The sequence below is a fragment of the Pleurodeles waltl genome, chromosome 4_2 (genome assembly GCF_031143425.1).
Source record: "Pleurodeles waltl isolate 20211129_DDA chromosome 4_2, aPleWal1.hap1.20221129, whole genome shotgun sequence".
Classification (NCBI taxonomy): Eukaryota; Metazoa; Chordata; class Amphibia; order Caudata; family Salamandridae; genus Pleurodeles; species Pleurodeles waltl.
The window spans coordinates 150,349,112-150,367,985 of record NC_090443.1 but is presented as its reverse complement, the minus strand read 5'-3'; the positions used below and the strand labels follow the sequence as shown (position 1 = coordinate 150,367,985).

Here is an 18,874-nt window from a genome sequence, read left to right as displayed (position 1 = left end):
GATGTGGAAGACCTTGGCTGAATCACATAGGTTAGGATATTAGGCCAAACCTCCACAGACGGTAGCTCAAGGTCCAAGGCCTCAGCCACCCCTCTGACCACCATGGCGTATGTGGCGCCCTCCTCCATAGCCACGGTAGAGGGAGAGAGCATACCAGTGTGAGGGAAGGTGTCTAGACCACTGGCATCACCCAAATCCTGCACCCAGTCCATTTGGGGGTCAAGCTGTTATTCTAAAGTGTCCAGCAGCCCCCCTAAACTTCCCCATATCTATACCTGTAAGTATAAAGGCCTGGATCAACTCAGAGCCCATAGAGAACGGAATCGGTATCTAGCGACGTCTATCCGGGTCATCGGGTGTAAGAATAGGATTAACATAGTTTGTGGGCCCAAACAACGTCAGGAGCTTCAACCTCTGACCTGATGCTTGGGAAGGTCGCTGTGGCACGACCGGCGGATCTGGAATTGGATCCGTAGGAACCCTCCGTAGCCGAAGCTGACGACTTCAAACACGAGGGGGCCCTCACCAACTCACTTGTGCCCGAGGGCGTGCCGAAGGTGGTTCGGTCTTCCCAAAAATGAGGCGCATTGCCTCATAAAACTTTTAGCTGGGCAGGGGTGGCTTCAGCTCCCGGGAAGTCAGGGGAAGCGTAGGGCAGACCCAGATGAAGTCTCCGAGGACGGAGTCCTAGAGCGTCGGAGCTCCGCTCTTCCAGCGCTGCATCATCCAAGCAACAAGGTGAAGTCGAAGAAAATTTGTCCTTAGACTTCTTTTTCTTATGACTTGAAAGTACAGATGACTTCAAGAATGAAGAGTGGTGGTGACACCTCGGCCAGTCTCGAGACCTTCCTCTCAGACAAGACCAAGAGCGATGCGAGTAGAGTGTGGGGCTGCCATTAGCTTTAGGGACCACACTCGTAAAGCTTTCGGGTTCATGGCCTGACACTTGAAGCATGATTTGGGGTTGTGATCCCGCTCCAGGCACCAAAGACACACGAGGTGTGAATCCGTCACGATGACAATGGGTGACAGGAGTCGTAGGGCTTAAAAACCAGTCTTGTGGAACATCTCTAGACGCATCCACGACCTCGTCAAAAATCGGTCAACAAAAATGTCGTCGTAGTCAAAAAGTGACTGAGGTAGCTCCTCTCCAGATCTGCACGTAGGCTGGCCTGGAAAGTAAAGAACTGACGTATATACGACCGTGACGTCATCACAGCAAAAACAACGCCACCTGATGGCGCTCGGAGGTACTGCTCGAAGAAAAAGTCTCCAGATCCAGTGTGACGCTTGGCGGGAATTCAAAAGGTAAGCAATCTGCAACTAGAAGTCTCTATCGGGTGTGGGGGTAACCAGGCTAAAAATAGGGTACTTTCCCACAGTCTCCACTATTGTCCTCTCAGGCTTCTCAGAAAACAGCCTTCCTTGTGGCCATTACCTCTGCCCGCATGGTGAGTGAGCTGCAGGCTTGTCATCTAAGCCACCCTATATCTACATTTGTCCTGCCAAAGTGGTGCTTCGCACTAGGGCTTACATTTTGCCAAAAGTCCTGTTATGTAGGCCAGTCCATCACTTTGTCTACTTTTTACGTAACCCCACATCCTTCTAAGGAAGAGGAAAGACTTCATCGTCTGGCCCCATAAGAGTGCTGGCGTTGTACCTTGATAATACAAAGGAGTCCCGGGAGGATGATTAACTGTCAGTTATGTGGGTGCAAAGAAAGATCGGGCAGTGCAGAAGCAGACCATCTCCAGATGGGTTGTCCTCTGCTTGTTGTGCCTTGTCCAAGAAGCAACTCCCTGAGGGTTTGCGTTCTCATTCTACCAGAACTAAAGCTGTGACCACTGCATTAGCATGCAGAGTTCCAGTCCTTGATATGTCAGGTGGCGACATGGGCTGTAGGAAGCTGGCCTGGTGTTTGGTGAGCTTCTATGGTGTTATCACCCTATACTAGATCCAGGTATTCCCTATAAGTGAGGTGTAGTCAGTGTCTAGGAAGGCAGCCTCTGTAGAGGTATCTGAATGAGCAGCCAAGGCTTATCTAGGAGACATGCAAAGCTTATGCAATACCACTTAGTCGCACAGTACTTACACACAAGAAAGAACTACACAGTGTTATAAAACTAAAGGTATTTTATTTTAGTGACACAAATACTAAAATACTATATAGGCAATACTCTACTAGCAGCAAACACTATTATATACTCCTTAGTTGTCAGGAATGTGCATAGAAGATAATAGAAAACAGTGTAATAATAACAGACAATGGTGACCCTAGAGGGAGGCCAAACCATATACTAAAAAAATGGAATGCAAGTGATGGACCCCCACCCACGTAAGTGGAATCTGTAGAGGGGAGCTGGAGGAACTAGGAACCCCTAGAAGTAAGTACCAGAGTGCCTCCCTGTGACCTGGAGAGAAGAGGTGAGTACCTGTTTTTTTCCCAAACTCAGACACTTTGTGAAAGGACTGTGCAAGACTGCAAGAAACAGAAGATGGATCCAGACGGAAGAGGACCTGCAAATGGAGGGGACCAAGTCTAGTTCCAGTTTGAGTGTCTGGCTGGAGCAGGAGCCACTACCCACCCTTCTGGTGTGCAGGACCAGGTCGACGGTGAAGACCAGGAGTCGGCTATGCAGCACAGGAGCAGAGGAAGAGTCCCAGAAATGATGCAGTTGATGTCCCACATCAGAAGAAGAGTTGCAGTCCATCAGTGGTATGGAAAAAACACCAACAAGCTTTGGCAAAGGAAAGCGCCGCAGAAGAGAAGTTGCAGAGCTGCTGGGAACCAGGAAGGTCTGAGAGGACTCAACCCAAGAAGGGGAGTCCCAGGCAACCACCACCAGCAGTCAGGAGATCAAGAAGTCGTGGTTGTAGCCCCCACAGGCAACTCGCAGGCACAGGAGTCGCAGTGAGGCCCACTCAGCACACCTGAAAAGGAGTCCCATGTTGCTGAACCAGCAGGCAGGAGTTCACTGGCTGCAGGGAGGAGTGCTGGAGGGCGGGGATACACAGCCTGAAGATCCCTTGAAAGAAGAACCAACAAGCCTTGGTAGCGGTAAGAGTTGCGGTGCACAGGGGTACCGACCTGCAAGGAGAGGGAAAGGCTCACCACCCCCAAAGTTGGACAGCTGGTAGAGATGACCGAGGGGATCACCCAAGATCACCACCTGTGTTGCAGGATCCACGCAGAGTGGCAAGAGAGAGGATCCACACAGCTGTTCATCTTTGCAGTTGGTGCCTGCGGATGCATGGGAGTGACTCCTTCACGCCAAGGGAGATTCTTTCTTGCTTCCTGGTGCAGACTGAAGACTTGCCGCCCTCGGAGGATGCACAGCTGGGAAAATGTTGAAGTTGCTGGAAGGAGCTGGAGAAACAATGTTGCAGAGCTCAAGAGGGAGACCCTATACAGCCGTAAAAGGGAGATTGATCACCTAGCAGGGTGACCACTTATCAGGAGGGGGCTGTTAACGTCACCTGCCTGACCTGGTCACTCAGATGCTTTCAGAGGACTCTGAACATCTTTGATTTAAGATGGCAGAATCAAGTGGCCACCTGGAGGCGCTTTGGGCACCACCCCTGGGGTGGTGATGGACGGGGGAGTGGTAGCCCCACTTGCGCATGAATAGGCTGGACTCTGCTACCACACAAGTTAGGCACCGGGGCAGGGGAGGCAGGATATTCCTGGTACTTCAGAGAACCCTTCTGGAAACTTCTCCCAGCTTTTAAGAGCAGGGCACCAGGTTATAGAAATGGGGCTTTCAGACCCACTCTTCAGTTCACTACTGGACCTGTGGAAGGACTGCTTTCCTGAGTAGTGTCTGCTTGGAACTTTGAGACCAGCCCTGTTGTAGAGCCTTGCATCCCCAACTGCACATAGCATGTCAGAAGTGACTGCAAGGGCTGGTTTACCTGGTCTCCTGTTCTGAGCCAAGGGACGTAACAGGTTACCATCATTTTAAACTTGCACCTGGACCCAGCCTGAGTGAGTCTTGAACCCCCAAGAGGTCTCCATCCATTCTTGGACCCTTGGTTGTGCTGCTAAAGGTAGCCATACTCTAAAACTGAGGACTTGCTATTTCGAAACTTTAAACTCTAAAAATTCATAACCCCATTGCTACTGACTGCATTTTGAGGTTTTTTGTGTCAAATAATTTATTAATACGTTCTCTACGTTGGACATGGAGCCGTTTGACACCACCTAATGACGCGCAGGGGTACTGCTTGAGAAAAATCTCCAGATCCAAACTGACTCCTGGGGGAAATTCTAAGGTAAGGAATCCGCAACTTGATATTGTCTCTACCAGATAGGGTGTTACCAAAGGTAAGTAACTTGTCTTTCATGATACTTGGTAACCCTGCCTGAAATGTATGGTTATTTTATTAGTGTATTGTTAATGGGTATGTTCACTTTTGTACAGTGATAAATTTGCTAGTAGCTCGGATTATTTTCCTTGAGCAGAAGTAGTGCTCATCATAGAAAGAGTTGAAAACCACTGGCGTGGACCTTTTCTATTCATAGATTGTCTGTTGGAGAGGAGATTTTTCATTTCTAATAAGTGATTATTCATGTCTATGAAAAGCAACTGATGGTGAAGGACAGGCTGCAATGTAAACTGCATTTGGTGCTATATTTTAGTGCAAAAGGAGCCTTCCCATCAGTTTTGGATGCAAAGACACGCTGCACAAAAAAATAGCACTTGAAACGCAGCAGCCACTAACTTTTTGGTTTGCATTGTTCCCATTCGCTTGTGTTACATTAACTACATGCCCTTTGAAGCAAAATGTAAGTTCTGGAACTTCCCTGAACCAGTATAATGCAAAATTTTACAAGATCACGCATGGATGAAAAAACCGCTACACGAGAATAGTCTAAAGTAGCAGTGTTGCTATTGCTTCTCATGTGGCCTATCTCCTTCTCATTTCTCTGTAAAGGTTTCCTGGGGTGTAGGCAGAGCTATTCAGAGTTCTTTACATTTCTCATGGTAGAAAAGTAAACTTACCAGCAAGTATCTTTTCTCGACTGGCCTGTCATTCTGGCCTTTCACTGTTCTTTGGTGTACTTTCACAGGGCATTGCCGATTATGTTTTGAGCATCTTCATCTTGGGAGATACAGTTCCGGTCAACTGAAGCTAGCGCTTAGTATACTTGAAAATTTAATTGAAGTGCTGTTGGTCATTATGTGCTTAGGCAGCTATTTAAATTATAGATTAATTGGAAAGATGACGATAAAACGTTCAGTAACCTGCAGTGCAACCTTTGAATACCCAAAGTTAACAGTTTGGTGCCGTCACAAACGTACATTAAAAGTATGTCCATCATTCAGCTATTGATTTCTTAATATAATGGGCAACTTGCAATGCTATAAAGTAGTGGCGAGCAAAACATAACAATGTGCAACTTTAAGCATTTCTTTGGGGAGAAGGTTTGTTTCTGTGGTAAACGTAGCACATTTCATTCAAGCTATCCCAGCTCGCTAGCTCCCAAAATAATTGTTAGCTAATCGTACTCGGCATTACTGGCTGGTTATTCATGATTATTTTCTCCCGTGCTAATTTAATGTCTATATTGATTCATAGGGAGCACAACACATGGGAGCCAGAGAAGAATTTAGACTGCCCAGAGCTTATATCTGAGTTTATGAAAACCTACAAGAAACCGAAAGCAAGTGAGAATAAACCAAAGGAGAAAAACGAAGGCGCAAAGAGGAAAGCCACCACTCTTGGCAGTGAAGACCTAAAGGCCAAAAAGAAACGCGAGGTTTGGAAGACCAATTCTTGCTGTATTTGCACCCTTTATAAGTTTTTTTTTTTTTTTTTTTTTTTTTTTTTTTAAAGCTGAGTTGTTCAAACACGGAAAAACTCTAAATAAAGGTTGCCAGTTATGCTGTGCAACACGCAGCATAACTCCGGATACCCGCCCTGCTTAACTCTTGTTAAACTACCCATTATCTAGTGGCATTTGCAAATTTGTTTGGCAGGCATCGTGAGTTAGTGTGGGTTCAATGTTTCACATACAACTCTCGAATTGCAGTTTTTTCCCCCACTTTTGAGCCATAAAGAGAACTCAATTTTTAACTTGTTTATTCATTGTTTGTTTATTGAATACCCTTGATTCCCAACCCTCTTTTTACATGCAACACCCCCTCCTGCACACAGCTTTTTAATGATGGCAGGAGGTGGGAAAAGCTTTAAAAATAAATGCATTTAAGTAGGCCAAGTTTAAAACTAAGTTGTGGTTCTGGTTCAAACATGAAAAATCCTTAAATATTGGCAGTTATGGTTACCAATACATACAACACATAACTCCTGCCTCCCGCCATGCACTAAAGACCAGTTTGTCAGTGGCGTATAATTTTTAAAAAGCCATCAAGAAAGCAGTACGGAAGGTGTTGCTAGTTAATGCTTGCATTGGTAATAACTGACATACTTCAGTGATTTGTTTCACTCCCAGAACCATAACTCGCTTATTTCAGTGAATCTATTTGTACGTCTAGAGAGCAAGTGATATATATGCCTCCGCTCAATGTATATTCACATTAACTTTTTTCAGTTCCTTTGGACAGCAGGTCACATTAACGTGGTTCCTAAAGGCTGGCATTTGAAAACGTCAGTGACTCCATTTTGGTGTCACTTCTGTTTAGTTGCAAGGAAACGCCTTTTTGTATGGTCACCCTCCGAGTTTTTGGACTGGTGCTGCTGGCTGTTCAACACAGAGTGCACAGAGGCCTGCTAATCGGACCTCTCTGCCAGTGCCCTGACCCTAAAACCTGTCACTGTTTGGATTGCAGAACTGGTTGTGCCACCCTGGCTGTGACGCAAATAAAACAAGCCTGAGTCCTCCATTGCACACTGGAATAGCAGTTTGGAATTGCTAGCTCAACTTTGCCATTTTAAGGCAATGGCAAAAGCCAAACCTTCCTCTGCATTTCTCTAAGTAACCCCCATGGCAAGCCCTAAGGCGGAAGTCAGCATATTTCACTGGCAGAACATGCATTTTATATGTTTGGACAGTAAAAACCCAAAACTCTAGTTTTTACTGTGGAAGAACTTGGTTTCCCCACTGTTGATTGCAAGATTACACATGTACACCTCAACTGTGCTAATGCCTAAATGTTGGGGGCAAAGTTGGTTCTCCTAAGGTTTCAAACAACTCATTACAGTAAGCCTGTCTAGATTTTCTATTTGAAATCAATGGAGCAGGTTGTGGTGTGCAACTTTTACAGAGTTGACACTGTACTGTTAGTTTTCCAGCCCTTAACAGTTGCACAAGGAGCCTGACCCCAAGACCTTGTTCGGCCCTCCCGGGGAGACATGCTAATGACTCCTGGGAAAGATGACAATAGAAGCTTGTACTGGAGAGCAGTTACCTTCCTCCTGCAGGAAACCACACGCGTTATCCCAAAAGGGGAGCTTCAAAGAAGTGACTTTCAAGGGCAAATGGTGGGTAACACTTGGGATGGGGCTGTGCTCTATTGTTTAGGTAGTCAGGCTGGCAATAGGGACAGGGGAGGGGGAACATGTTGTCAGTTTTTTCAGGGGCGTGTAGCCCCCTTTGTAGCCATGTCTCTGGGTATGGCTAGGGAGCTCTGGACACAGAGATGGCTTCTGCCATGTTGGAATTGGGCAGAATAGTGCATTGTGGGCTAGTCAGATGGGTAATAAGAGGGAAGGGAACCTAGTAGCCCATCGAGATCTGAGGAAAGGAGGACTGCCCTGCTGAACTGTGGAATCGGCAAAAAGGCTGCACCAGTGTGGACTCAACCTGGTGGCAGGTAACGGAGAAGGGAACTGTGCCTGTTGTGTCCTGCTCGTAGAGAAGTCATCACTAGAGCGAGGCTGAAGCAGTGGACTCCAAGGGTCAGTTGGCTGACCTTCTTTTCGCAGCAAAGGGCCACAATAGGTGAATAAACCTGCTTGGGCAAATTTGTGGATCAGAATATTCACATCACTACAACCGCTGCCCTGTTTGCAATTGAGTAAAAAGTCCATGTTTACTTTACCGTTTCAAATCTATACCTCCAGAACCCCCCAGTTAAACCTTTTCGTGTGGTGTTTAAAAATACATAAAAATATAACCCATATTTATAAAGTGGTGTCGGATTTCTCAGTGTCTGTTGTATTCTATCGTTCTGGTGCTGTTCAAATGATTTACCCTAATTCCTTTGAGTAAGGCTTGCTGCTTAGAGCACAGCTACCTATGGTTGAGCTACAAAACCTAACCTACTGGTCCTAAAGGGGTTGGTAAGTATATTACATAGTGAGGTTGCACAACATATAATTCACCCCATCCCCCACACAAGTGAACTGTCATTTTTCTTTCTGCAGGCCTTCTGCTTGCTGTAAAATATCTGTTTGATATCTTTTGTAATTCTGTGGAGAGGATCTACGCAAATATAGTGGCAAAAACCATTTTGCAGTAAACGTTAATGAATCTTAATTTCTCCAATTTTTTTCCCCCCTCATTCACAGAGTAGCGACATTGCGAGGGGTTTTGAACGGGGTTTGGAGCCTGAAAAGATAATTGGTGCCACGGACTCCTGCGGCGATCTAATGTTCCTGATGAAATGGTGAGAGGTTCCACTGGTGCGATAACGGGGGTAGCGAACCCTGCACATACTGAGTGATCCAATGATACAAGGAGTGGCGTTGTGTTTGAAGATTAACTGCTTGTTGCTACAGTGGACACATAATTAATACTTAATACTCTAATTTAGAAACCATATGCAGTCCCTGTCTGTCTTGTTCCGTGCTTAAAAAATAATTCTGTAATGGTTTTCTTCTGTTTTTTTTCTTTTTTTTCTTCCTCCAATAAAACATTTTGTTTTATTCTCAATTCTGCATTAATAACAATTAGGGCTGCAAGTGAGGTTGTATATTGACAATGTAAGAGCTGTATGCGAATGTAGCGATGGGTGGGGGGCGGGAGAAGCAGTCAAGGCAAGATGAGCCATACCAGAGAGAAGACAGCATACAGGCTCAACAAAAAACATTTCAGGTTGAGAAGGAAAGAGATGCCTCAAGGCTCAAATGGCAGCACTTCTTCAAAAGAGGAGAAATTTCAACAAGTCCCTGTGAGTTTTGAAACCCTTCAAAGCCAACAAGGGAGAAAGTTGTTGAGGATGAGCAAGTTCAACTACAGTGACCAACTTCAGCTGAACTTGAAGGAGCGGAAGAAGAAGTCTTTGAGCACGGGCTGTACAAACCGGGTGTTTAAGGATCATGAGAGAATCGAGGGTAAGCATAAAGACCTTGACTCAGATTCATGAAATGAGGGCATAGAATCCTGCCTTTCAAGACCATCCCCACCAGATGACATGGCAATATGCAAAGCAAGGTACAAGTGGAGGAAGGGCTCCTGAAACCCTTTGTACATTACAAAGTAAGAACAAGTATTAACTTATATTCCTGAGCATTGTTGCTCAAGGTAGGGAAGAGTCATCAGAGCCAGTAACGTGAAGGAATGTAACTCCATGGTTGGAGAAGAAATACAAGCACTCGTCTGACGACTCTCTTGTACATTAAGAGCATTGCAGTGGTGACCTCCATGATTGTGGCCACCTCCAGAAGAAAAGGCAGTGCCACAAAATCGAGACCTCCACCAGAAAAAAAAGCAAAAGGGAAAGATGTGGAGCACAAGGTTGACGGCAGTAGCCATGCAGTGGAGAATTGCCAACTCAAATGCACTCCTTTAATGCTGTGAGCATAAACAGTGAGGAAATAGGAGAAATGATTAAACACATACCTTAAAAATACACGTAGAGTACAAACTTGATTATAGAAGAAGGCAGGGCCATCTCGAGCACCGGCTTTAATTCTGCTTTAGACACCACTGGTATGGCAGGCAGACAACAAAGCCAAGGGAGTACCCACTGGAGATGTACATGGCTGAGTTTTACGCTGGTAACATGAGGTGCAGGGGAAATTTATCACTACTCCAATCACACTTCATTTGTGTATGGTGCAGCCGTTGATGAAACCCTACAACAAATCAAAAAAAAGTTGAAACTTGTGCAGTTCCGCGCAAGGTAAAGGGAATTATCCTAACGAAACTGTCTAGAAGAGGAGGCTTCCAAACTTCGACAGGGCACTGCAGACGTCCTACTTCAAGCGGATGCACATCAATCAAGGACCCCACAGTGGCAATTTCAAACAATACCTTGGCAGCCCTTTTGTGGCAGAGGTAAGGGAAGGACCAAATTATGGTCGACTCTCACCCATAACAAAGGGCAAAATTCCGGACCATTAAATGATGGAATAAGTCAATATGTGAAACCAGACAATTCTTTAAGCTCAAAACTGGGTCTACAGGTATGTAACCATTTCAGTTTTTGACATTTCATTTCGTTTTAATAGCTGAAGGAAGCAAGGTGATAAAACACTTGCCATTAAACACAATTGTGTTATGTCGTATTAGTCTTTGCTGAACGTTTTTGAATGAAGAATATCCGTTCGGCAGCATATACCACTTCATGGCTCGGCCTCTTTGAGATTTATGGTCTGCAAGGTCAGGCGAAACGCGTAGTTTCTCTTAGGCTGGCATTTGCTAAATAACATTTATGAACGAGCACTCCTTGCAGTGCCCATGTCTGCTGCGAAGTGTAAAGCGGATTTAATTTTATATCGTAACGTGAATAGGCACACCCATGCACTCATGAGTACCTACTACTGTAAGGCTGCCTGTCCACAAATTGCGGCACTTTAAAAAAGAGTATAGATAGATTTTAGCCTTTTTCATAGCAATGTTCCTACATGCTTCAATGGGAATTTGGTTTAAGAGCAGTTTCTAGTGCCCGAAAAAGTCTGTCACATAAATTCTAAGGAGCAGTCAATGCTTGCATTTCTCTGGTTAACCTTCCACATATTTCCGAGTGTCTCTCACCCTCTCGGCCCCTAACAATTTCCGCTCAGTGGGCTGTCCCATAGAGTGTGAAAGAAGGTGCCCCTTCTCACTCTTCTGTTTTCACTTTTCATTGTTTGCTCATCCAAATATAAACATATTTTCCCTAGTGTAGTACACCCTGCATAGAAACTTGAGCTACTTTCCTAGGAAATCTGTGGGCCTGCGTTTATGATTATGAATGTCTGCTGTTATCCGTGATGAAAAGATACATATACCAGGCAATTCATATTAATTACAGTTTAGGAATGCTAATGCTTGTCTTTTATGCTTTGCAGGAAGGATTCTGATGAAGCTGATCTAGTGCTGGCAAAGGAGGCCAATGTGAAATGCCCGCAGATTGTGATTGCCTTTTATGAGGAGAGACTAACCTGGCACGCCTATCCAGAAGACACGGAAAAAGAAGCAGCAAAAAGCTAAAAGTGCCCTGTTTGGCAATTGTTTTACCTGTATATACATTCCCTCAGCCCCTTTTATATTTTTTTTGTCTAGGCCCGTTTCCTTCCCCTCCACCTGAAACGCATTTGGCATTGTGCTTTTATTGGTCTCCTTAAGGAGAACACTTTATTTTTCATGTGACTTTCTAAGGGTTTGATTCATTGTAAAATGTCATCTGTAGTGAAGATGGACTTTTGTGTACTGTAATGATCTTTCCTTCTAGCACCAACCTTGCCATCACGCCTTCTGAAGAAACACATTTTAGACTTTTAGTGAATTTCCGTCCCTTTTTCACTCGTTTTATGCTGTGACTTTTTTTTTTCTACAGTACTTGTCACAAGTGTGTGGCCTGCAGGTATGAAACTTTACACGGGGCCTGCTAATAGCAACATAATATACACCTTAATCCTTTTAAGACTCGTTGGTTTTGGCATATAAAAACTCAGTCAGTTGGAACTTTTGGCCTTCTGTTTTTGTGGGGCTTAGGCAAGTGCCCTTTAGTGTGGTGCCAGTAAAGATGTCTCATAATGCAGTTAATTAAGGAATTGTGTACCTTTGTGTGTGATTAGCTTGACTGAACCTTGAAGCTTTAAGTGCTGAAGTGGAACTGTATTAAGAAACTTTAGGGGTCGAAGGCCTTTTTGCTTTGATAATTGATTTGAACTATTAACATTGAATTCCTAACTCTAAGCGTTAATAAGCACACACCAGGCAAAGTTTGTCGGGGAGGGCGCTGTGAAATAGCCGCTTAAAGGAAGCTCTGTCCTGCCGACAGGTATTCTAAACTACTTTTTTCTGCAATTGTTTTGACAGCCATCAGACAAGAATTGGTCTGTTGACTGATTTGGGGGGGGGGGGGTTTGAAGTGATCATTGTGACAGTACCCCTTGCCTAGGATTACAAGCAGTGCTAACGATACATTTGGACCCACTTATGAGACAATTCTCCTTTTCGCGCCAGGTGCATAGGTCAGTATTGTAGAATTTGTGAGGAAAACGAAATCTTTTTGGAAAAGGTTCTTATTTTGCATTGGACTTGGCTTTTGCATCAGTTGTTGGTCTCTTCTTCAGGTCTGATTTCACTTAGCAACTGCTTAAAAGCTTCGACATAGCTAAGAAAGTTAGTTCATCTAGTTTTCTTTTAACACGTTTGTGTTTGTACAGATCTGTCAACAAGGATATAAGACGAGCAATTGTGTAGATATTTGCCGAACATGCCCAGATTGATGTTTCCCTTGTCTTGCAGCTTTGCATCCCTTTGGCCTGTGTTGCTTGGTAGTGGAGTGAACTGTTGGTACTCCAGTGCGGTTTCCCCTCACCCTATGAAGTGTTTAAGGTGTGCATGATGAATAGGACTTCTTGTTTCGCCTTTACCATTGCAGATCTTTTTGTAGTGAGTAAAGGTGAGTAAGTTTTGCACAGGCCCACTTGCAAATTAACCAGGTCTTTTGGTTAAGTCTTGCAAATTTCTATCTATTTATATGTATATATTTTTTGTAGCCACTTAGTTGGGAAAAACTAGCAGGCTAAAAGTAGCTGACTGGCTATCTCCAGATGCTGGAATGCCTTGGTTGCCCTTAACCAAGTAGTCACTTGAAGAGCCGCAAACAAAGCTTTAGAATATGAACTAGTGGAAATACCTTAGTTCATTTGCTCAGTATTACAAACGTGGGTCCGTTTATTATGCCAAGCACTTTGACTCATGCAGAGTTTGCTTGATTGGAGGTTGGTTTAAATCGTATTGGGATACACATTGAAACGGAAGCCTGGCATTGTTAAGGTTGGTTGTGCTTAAGATGTTATACTGACATTACCCCAGCAATGGTGTAGCGTTTGATTGAAGTTTCCAAGTTGAGTCTCAGCTACACCCCTCCCTCAAGCTGAAATATATATATATTTTTTTATTTCACTTTACTCTGCTTTTTTTTTTTTTTTTTTTTCAGATGTCTGTGGTAATCTGTAAATCCTTTGAACTTTTGTAAGTGATCGTCCACTGAGGACTGGTATGAACACTTAATCTTTTCCCTACAAAAATGCTGACATAAAGCAGAAGATAGGGCAAAGAAATTCCATGTATAATTTTTCTAACAATATTTTAAGAACTCTTAATTTTCTCTTGCTGACCTTCCCAAACTTGCCTTGGTTTTTGTTTTTAAACCAATCCTATTTGTTTACCTAAAACCTAGGAACTTTCGAGCGTAGCATTAAATAGCTATCATTTTAGCAGTATTATTGCTAAAGTTAAATTTGTAAACTCTAATTATTGAGCTGTGGATTTTCATAGGGACTGCGAGAAAAAAATAATTAAACATTCGTTGCTCCTTGAGATATGCCAACCATGTATTCAGATTCTAATGCTCTCCTGCTGCTAAACCACTTTCTCCATATCTTTTGATCTGTTCGGTGCGTGCATGCCTTTCCTCTTGGAGTCGTGAAGCTTTCAGAGATGAAGCAATTTAAGTACAATTACATTGCAACACTAATCGCCAACTTGACTAAATCATTGAACTGACTAGTATATATGTCAACTCCGTTTCCAGAGTTTTTTGTCAAGATGGTATACTTTGCCTTTACAAGTAGGTTGGTTCTTGGCAATCGTCTTGTAGCGTAATGGCTGCTGAGCTTTTTTTTCTCTTAATTTGATATGCGTTTTTTGACTATCAAGATATTCTATTCAAGGAATGCACTTGGAGCGCCATTACTAACTTTTCTTCCCCACCCAACAACACTCTGTCCCTTTCACTGGGGTCCTTTTAATTTTCTTTTCAATTTTTATTTTATTTTCATATTGTCCATGCTCTACTCAGTCTACCCATCAAGTTACAGAACATTGTAATGTGAAAGACCCTAACCGGTACACCAGCACTACAATTTACTTAACATGACTGCAAGCTTCTCAGTTTACCACCTCAGTTAAAGGTCCCGTATCAAATGCCACGTGAAATCTTACTGTGTCATATGAGAACTTGATCTGTGGATGTGTGTGGCTTTGCAAAACTTCCAGTTTCATGTTGTGCTGCTAGAAGGTTGTTGCAGTGTTGGTTGCTCTGTCAATGTTCATTTAAGCATGAGGGGCAGATCTGCTGGCGTGTTAACCAGTCAGTCCTGAAAGCATATTTGTATGACTGGTCAACAGTCGGAATAAAAAAAATTTGTGATAATAAATGTATTGCAATTTTACCACGTATAAAATCGGTTTTAGTTTTTTCCTCTACTTGCACGAATGGGAGCAAAGTTGCTGTACCAGTTGGGGATGTAGTGATTCTTACACACTCATCGTAATTCTATACAGGAATCCTGTGAGTGGATCTGAAATCAGTGATCGAAAAACTGCACATCGGGAAACAGGGTGGTCTTTCAGTCCTGTGGATGCATGCATCTTTGTAGCTTTAAAGGAAGCTGTTGTCGCTGATATTCAGAAGAAACACTCTCCAGTACACGTAGGACAATACCGTTTGTCGAGCAATCATTGTTCATTGTCCTGTTAATGTAGCTTTGTACAAGTTGCATTTTGTTAATCAGCATAGGCAATCTAGTGTCCAAGTACTTTTTCAGAATTCTAGTCTGCGGAACCTTGCCATGCTGGGCCAGCTTAACCTGGTCTGCTCAAAGGGTAATTGTAACATGGTTATTTGGAAATCAAACATTTTTTTTTCAACCTTGACAGTATTACTTTTATAAAGCAATCTTGTAATGTGTGATTTTTTTCTCTCTCTCTCTCTCTCTCTCTCTCTCTATATATATATATATATATATATATATATATATATATATATATATATATATATATATATATACATAATCTCCTAATCGTGTTTAGATGATTGTTCATCTGTGAGCAATCATTTTGCCCATTTTGTTTATTGAACAAAGTGCTGACCTTTTTAGTATACATTTCCGTTAAAAAAAAAAATAAAGTAAATCAAAACATTTTTTTGCAGAAGGTTATTTTATTGTGTCCCAGAAGTTGACTTTTTCCCCCCTCAGTGAGTTTTCTAATTGTTTGTGATCTGATCAAATGCGAAGTATCATCTTTCCTTTCTTCAACCCCTTTTAGTCCAAGCTCGAATTCATCTTTCCCACAGTTGGCGAAGTTCATATACCAAACAAAACACTAGCTGAATCCTTTACATGATTTTAAGGATCAGCAAGCTGCTGTTTAACTGTTCAGTGGCATGTGTGGCTGTAGATACACCTGCTCTGCATACTCCTGCCATCTAGTATTGGGTTCAGAGTGTTGCAAGTTGTTGTTCTTCGAAGAAACGTTTTTGAGTCACGGGATCTAGTGAATCCTCCTTTTCTGTGATACTGTGCATGGGCATCGACTCCTTTGTTGGGTTGTTTTCTCTCTGTGGGTGGGTTCGGATGAGTCTCTTCACTCTGATTCACCTCGCTCCAGTTTCCAAACCTTTCTTTACCTTTCTTTACCAAGGACGCCGGACCGCCATTTTCACCCATGGCTGGTTCTGTAAAGTGGGCCTTGGATGCCCCGCCCTCCGGCTCAGGACCGAAAATTGCCAAGACATTGTTTTCGCCATCCGACCTCCGACACCGAGATGAACAAGCTCCACCTCCGCTCTGACAGGACAACAACTGCAAACCTTTTTGTAGAAAACCAGGGATTCAATGTCTTCGGCGCTGAAAGACTCTAGTCCTTGGGTCACACCATCTTTTGTTGAACCCATTTTGGAGACCATGGGCTCTCGTCAGTGCTGCCTCCACATCCAGGAGGGTACAGGGCGCATTATTGCTCCCCCACCTATCACCTTCAAGAGGAAACTATCCTTTCAGGAGGTTTTGGATACTTCACCACCTCCAAAGAAGCCTTAAGGACAAGGCAACACCTGCTTTTGACAAGCCTTTTTCCTCTTCCTCTTGTTCCCAAACACCTTCTTCACAGCCTCCACTTCCTGCTTCTGCTCCACCCCCCACCCCCCTCCTCCTCCTCCTCATTCACCTGATCTAACACCACAGGGTTCCCCTTTATTCAATGGGGGAGATTTGGGTGAGACACAGCAGAACCCAGATCCATGGGACAAACATGACTCCCAAGTCCATGATTGCCAAAGATCTGGATTTATACCCCACACAACCCTCATCGCCTGAGGATACCACATCCGACCCTCAGGTTCTAGCTCGAGCAGCTGCTTTCCACAATGTTGAGCTGCACAGGCACCCCATTGAGCAAGACTTTCTTTTCAGTACCCTAAAGTCCACACATAGGGACATCCAGATCCTCCCCCATGCTCCCTGGCATGCTTCGTCATGAAGGCAACTTTTTTTTAAAATAAACCAGTCTGCTATAGGGTTGTCACCCCTGGAATAGACAAAAAATACAAGGTTGCTCCCTCTGATCCACTTTACATAAGATCACAGGTCCCACCAGATTTAGCTGTTCCTATCACTACAAGCAAACAAGCCAATAGTCAGGCCACAGGAGACTCTATTTCCCCAGAAAAGGAGAGCAAATGTTTGATGCTGCATAGCCAACTCACAGGCTTTACTTGGGAGCAAGCAATCACTGGTTCATAGCCAACTCACAGGCTTTTCACTGTGAGATGGAGTAGTTCCTCCAGTATTTCCCAGATGAGCACCGAAAAAGGGGGCAACTGATTGCCACAGAAGGGCAGACAATTGTTAACTCCTTCAAATGTGCCCTAGATGCTGCAGGCACAGCTGCATGCAATATCTACACAGCATCCTAGTAAAGAGACGTGCCTGGCTTCGATGCTCAAGTTTTAGACCAACGGTACAACAAGCTGTACTCAAAATGCCCTTCGACAAGGAGGATCTTTTTGGCCCTCAAATGGACTCCACCCTTGAGAAGCTGAAAAAAGACACAAATACTTCAAAAGCCGTGGGTGCTTTACAGTCCACTCCAAAGAAGTACTTTTCGTCCCCCCACATACAGAGGTGGTTACAAACTGAGAAGTACAGAGGCCTCCACCTCTTGGGCCAGGCCTGCTTCCAGTTCATACTCTTGAGTTTTCAACAGAAGAGCCTGTATAGGTAATAACACCCGAGATCGAGGCAAGATGCCACCACCAGTACCTATACATCAACATCTAAACAGTGACTACCTACGCCTTCCCACCCCCTACTCCACACCTTTTGTGGGAAGACTTCAACATTTTCCGTACACAATGGGTCAACATCACTTCAGACCAATAGGTCCTTTCTGGTATCCAACAAGGTTACTGCCTGTTGCTCATTACCACTCTTACAAACATTCTCTCCCCCCTGCTCTCACAAGATCAATCAAGAACACCACCTTCTTAAAGAAGAGGTACAACCCCTTCTTCTCAAAGGGGCCATCAAGTTTGTTCCACTACAACATCAAGGAACAGGAATATACTCCATATGCTTCTTCGTTCCCAAAGAAAGACTGCTTTTTCAGGCCCATTCTGGACCTAAGGCCCCTAAACCACTACATTCTATCAGAACACTTTTACATGGTTACTCTTCAAGATGTTATCACCCTCTTACAAAAGGGTGACTTTTTGGTGGCACTAGTTCTAAAGGATGCCTACTTTCATATCCCCATCCGCCCTGCATGCTGCAAAAATCTGATTAATAATTGCAGGCAAGCACTACCAATTCAACGTTCTTCCACTCTGAGTCACCACAGTTCCCAGGATTTTCACAAAGTGCTTAGCAGTAGTAGCACATATTAGAAGACAAAACATACACGTATTCCCCTACCCAGATGACTGGCCCATCAAAACCAACACGTTATCACAATGCCACTCAGATGACAGTGGACCTTCTTCACGTTGGGGCTCACATTCTGCTTCTTCAAATCCCACCTTCAACCTCTTCAGATACAGCCCTATCCAGGAGCTATTCTCAGTGCAGAATTGGGTATAGCGTACCCCAATCTGGCTCGTGTTCACAACTTTCAGTCTCCTCCCTTGATTGCGAAAGACTTAATCACAGATGATCATGACTGTGATGCACCTCTTAGGGATGATGGCCTCCTGTGGTATTATCCTACCACTATTTGGTGGTATGTCTATTCCCTGTGTGACGTCAGACGTGCTACCCCAACTGCCACCACAAATTTGCACAGACTCCTCACGAGGGCTGCAGCCTCTGTCCTGTCTTCCAAAGGGCCATCAAGAAGAAGACTGCAGTGCATTTGCACCAAAAACCCTTAATGTACGCTGAAGGCAGAAGCTGGAAAACTACACCCTCATGGCCAGCACTCTGAGGCGCATGTTACACTGAAGGATGCCACCCTGTCCATCAATGACCAATTTGAGGAAGTAGGAGACAGCTCATGGAGAAGGATCGAACGTCTAAACTTACTTGACTAACTCCAAAAAAAAACAGGCAGCGAAGGATGCCAGGAAGAAAAGACCCAGGTAATAAAAATGCTGAAGAGGTCTGAGCCTAAGCAATAATAAGTCCCACACGGTATCCTTGACCGAAGGTCAGCTGAAAATAAAGGAGCTGCTTGGATCCCGACTGAGGAACACTGATGCAGGCAAGACTCCATCAAAACCCTCGGCGATACCATCTGCTCAAGAGGGAGCAA

General features: G+C 44.1%; 1 protein-coding gene across 3 annotated transcripts in view; it reads left to right on the top strand.

The window, feature by feature from the left end:
- CBX5 (chromobox 5) overlaps positions 1–14,529 on the top strand; it is a 125,225-nt gene extending 110,696 nt beyond the window's left edge. For all 3 annotated transcript variants that reach the window (XM_069231004.1, XM_069231003.1, XM_069231005.1), the window contains exons 5-7: positions 5,581–5,761; positions 8,473–8,570; positions 11,179–14,529. In XM_069231004.1, coding sequence (XP_069087105.1) covers positions 5,581–5,761; positions 8,473–8,570; positions 11,179–11,320 — 421 coding nt within the window. In that variant the 3' untranslated portion in view covers positions 11,321–14,529. The remainder of the gene's footprint in view (positions 1–5,580; positions 5,762–8,472; positions 8,571–11,178) is intronic.
- The last annotated feature ends 4,345 nt before the right edge of the window (positions 14,530–18,874 follow it).